The sequence below is a fragment of the Olea europaea genome, chromosome 15 (genome assembly GCF_002742605.1).
Source record: "Olea europaea var. sylvestris chromosome 15, O_europaea_v1, whole genome shotgun sequence".
NCBI lineage: Eukaryota > Viridiplantae > Streptophyta > Magnoliopsida > Lamiales > Oleaceae > Olea > Olea europaea.
In genome coordinates, this window is record NC_036251.1 from 4,576,017 (window position 1) to 4,579,281 (window position 3,265).

Consider the following 3,265-nt stretch of genomic DNA (forward strand, 5'->3'; position numbering starts at 1 on the left):
AGAAATCAATCCAGGTATTGGTCCGATTATTGCACTCCTTCCTTTTTCGCAATTAGCATCATCAGATTAGTTCCGAATTTCTTCTAGACGCAAATTTCCAGCGTCCGTATCTATCGTAGCCACATATGTCTCAAATTCAATAATATTGTGCAGTGGAAAATGAACAACATGCATGAGATGTGACTTAATTGAGTGTAACCAGTCGTAGACAATATTGAATGTGATCGATTGAATGTGACTGCTGTGAAAAAAATGTGACCTCAATTTGTTTTTGATTATTTGTAAGACATGTTACAAATGTGACCTGTGTCTCGCCAAAATGTGACCTGCATTTTTCCGTGTCAATGGTGACTTCATGTTATTGCATAAATTATTATATAAAACTGTATGCACAGTATTAAATTAACCATCGAGAATGTGATGCTTTGAAGTTCAATTTTGCAGAAATGGTGTACTTGCATGTATGTTTGTTGCATGGATCTCAGTCAGCTTTGGCGTTGGTAGACCGTGGATGCAGTTATATAAACCTTGTAAACATGATTATGTCAGAGTTCAGCTTGAATCCGACCAAGGTAGCAGTATCATTGAAGTATATACTCAATGACGATTTGCCTGCAATCAGGATAAAAAATGACAGCAACGTGCTTGCATACATTCTGTTGAAAGAAGTCGATCGTGATCCAGCTAAATACCCATTAATCATTGACATAATTGATGCAGCAATACAGTACCCGTCTGACATGGTCACAGATAATGCTTATTGTAACAGTGAGCTTTATACGTTGCAGGATGTGGCCACAGAAATTTGCGAAGCATCAAGTCAACATTTAGGTCACATTTGTGATAATGAAGTCACGATTGTTTCTATAGCAGATGCTATTCAGGTCGAAGAAGGCAGGGTTTTCCGTGATAAGGATATTTTAAAATTGAGCCTATCGTTTTTTGCCATACGAAACATGTTTGAGTTTATGGTTGAACGATCCGACAAGAAAGAATATGTGGTGAGGTGTTCTCATGAAGGATGTACTTGGATATGTCGATCGTCAAAATGGGGTAAAACGAATCTATTCAAGATTCGAAAGATTGGTAGTCACACATGTGCATCAAATGTGGTGTTGGGGTCACACAAACAAGTATCAGCTGCAGTTGTGTCATCTAGCATCAAGTACAAGTACACATCGGCTGGCACCATATACACACCAAAGGACATATGCAGTGATATGCTACACACGTTTGGAGTATATTTGAATTACTTGAAAGCTTGGAGGTCCCGTGAACAAACATTGAAGATGATTAGGGGTGATCCGACGGAATCATTCGGTAGGATACCAAGCTTCTTCTACATAATTCGACAAAGAAATGCTGGTACGGTCACAGAGTTGGAGCTCGATAGTCACAATAGGTTCAAGTACTGTTTTATGGCACTCGGTGCATCAATACAGGGGTGGCAACATTGTAGGCCCGTAATTGTCGTTGACGGTACTTATTTGAATGGTCATTACGGAGGTACCCTATTCACAGCATGTACACAGAATGTAAATAATGGCATATTTGTTCTTGCCTTTGGAGTAGGGTATAATGAGAACGACAAATCGTGGAGATGGTTTTTGGAGAAACTGAAGAATGCATATGGGCACAGAGAAGGATTGTGTTTTGTATCGGACCGTCATGGCAGTATAAAGAAAGCAATAAAACAGGTGTACGCGGAAAGTTGCCATGGTATCTGCTCGTACCATTTGCTGCAGAATCTCAAATCATATTATGGGAAATCAGGGCAAAATATTACGCAGGCTTTCAATTCAGCTGTCCGGGCTTACACATTAGAAGAATTTGAATACAACATGCAACAACTAGACGCAATGAATGATAAGATTCGTGATTACCTGGTACTGTACTGACTACAGCACTGCATTATCACATACAGTGAAGTGGTCACATATATCCTTTTATACTATTCTCATACTACGATATATTTTGGCAGGATGAAGTAGGCCCTGAAAAGTGGTCACGAATACATATGTCGGCAAACAGATACTCTACAATGACATCAAACATTGTAGAATCAGTAAATGCGGTCACAAAGGCAGCTAAGAATTACCCCATTGTATTCTTGCTGGAGTCATTGCGACAAACAGTACAAAATTGGTTCTGTAAACATAGAGACGAAGCGCATGGAACTTTCACGATGCTGACTAGCAAGTTCGAGAACGTCATGAGGAGAATGAGTTCAGAATTAAGGAACTTGAGGGTAAGGTTCTTAGGTATCTTGAAGTTCGTGTATGTGGACTAAACAGAAATATGCATGTGATTATATCATAGGTGTCTGTGACATGGAATGTACGTATGTGCTTATGTGTCCAAATATTAATTTCATGTGACCACTAATTTACGTATGTGACGCTATGTACTTTGTTTGTCGTGCTATATAATTTATTACTAATGCTAAACCTGTGACCTGAGTATGAAGTCCTGTGACCTGAACATACCATTGTGCACTGAGATATGAATGTCTGTGACCTATTCTTTTTTGAGTTTAAACTAACACATAACATTGGTGCTACTACACTCTCACAGGTTTCTCCTTCCAACCAAACAGTGTTCTCCGTGAGCGATGAAAGGTCCACATTTGTTGTTGATGTTGAGCAACGTACATGCACTTGCAGGATGCTGCAGGTCGATTTGATGCCTTGTCCACATGCATTAGCTGTAATCGCACATACAATAAGGGATGCATATTCTTACTGTTCCTATTATTACACAAAGGAAGCATATGTAAATGCTTACGAAAGTTCGGTATATCCCGTTGGAAATCCAGGCGAGTGGAGAGTGCCCGATGAAGTAGAATTCCAAATTGTTTTAGCTCCTAACCAAAAGCGGAGTTCTGGAAGACCTACTGAGAAGAGGAAGAGATCATCTAGGGAAGGGAAGCCAAAAGTAAGATGTGGACGTTGTGGTGCACATGGTCACAATCGCAGAAGGTGCTCAAGTTTGGTCCCATTAAGTAAGAACGGTTGATAGGAAATCAATACATGATAAATACTTATCAAAGTTTGGTCGCATTCTTGAATTCTTTTTAGCATACCAACATGTAAACATGTGTTTCAATTGATCAATTGACAAATAATTTTTAAATAGTAAGGTAATAAATGATAAACGAAGTACATCAGCACATTTTATTCAGTTGAACATAGAGTTTTGTAAATTTGTGATTATAGATTCTATACACAGCAATATATTTGAATTGTGACTATTAATTCACTTAAAG

The 3,265-nt window shown here is 38.7% G+C and overlaps 1 protein-coding gene across 1 annotated transcript; it reads left to right on the forward strand.

The window, feature by feature from the left end:
* Positions 1–2,664: 2,664 nt before the first annotated feature.
* On the forward strand, positions 2,665–3,015 carry LOC111411133. The gene has a single exon (XM_023041694.1). The coding sequence runs from the start codon at positions 2,665–2,667 to the stop codon at positions 3,013–3,015; it is 351 nt and encodes a 116-aa protein (XP_022897462.1).
* The last annotated feature ends 250 nt before the right edge of the window (positions 3,016–3,265 follow it).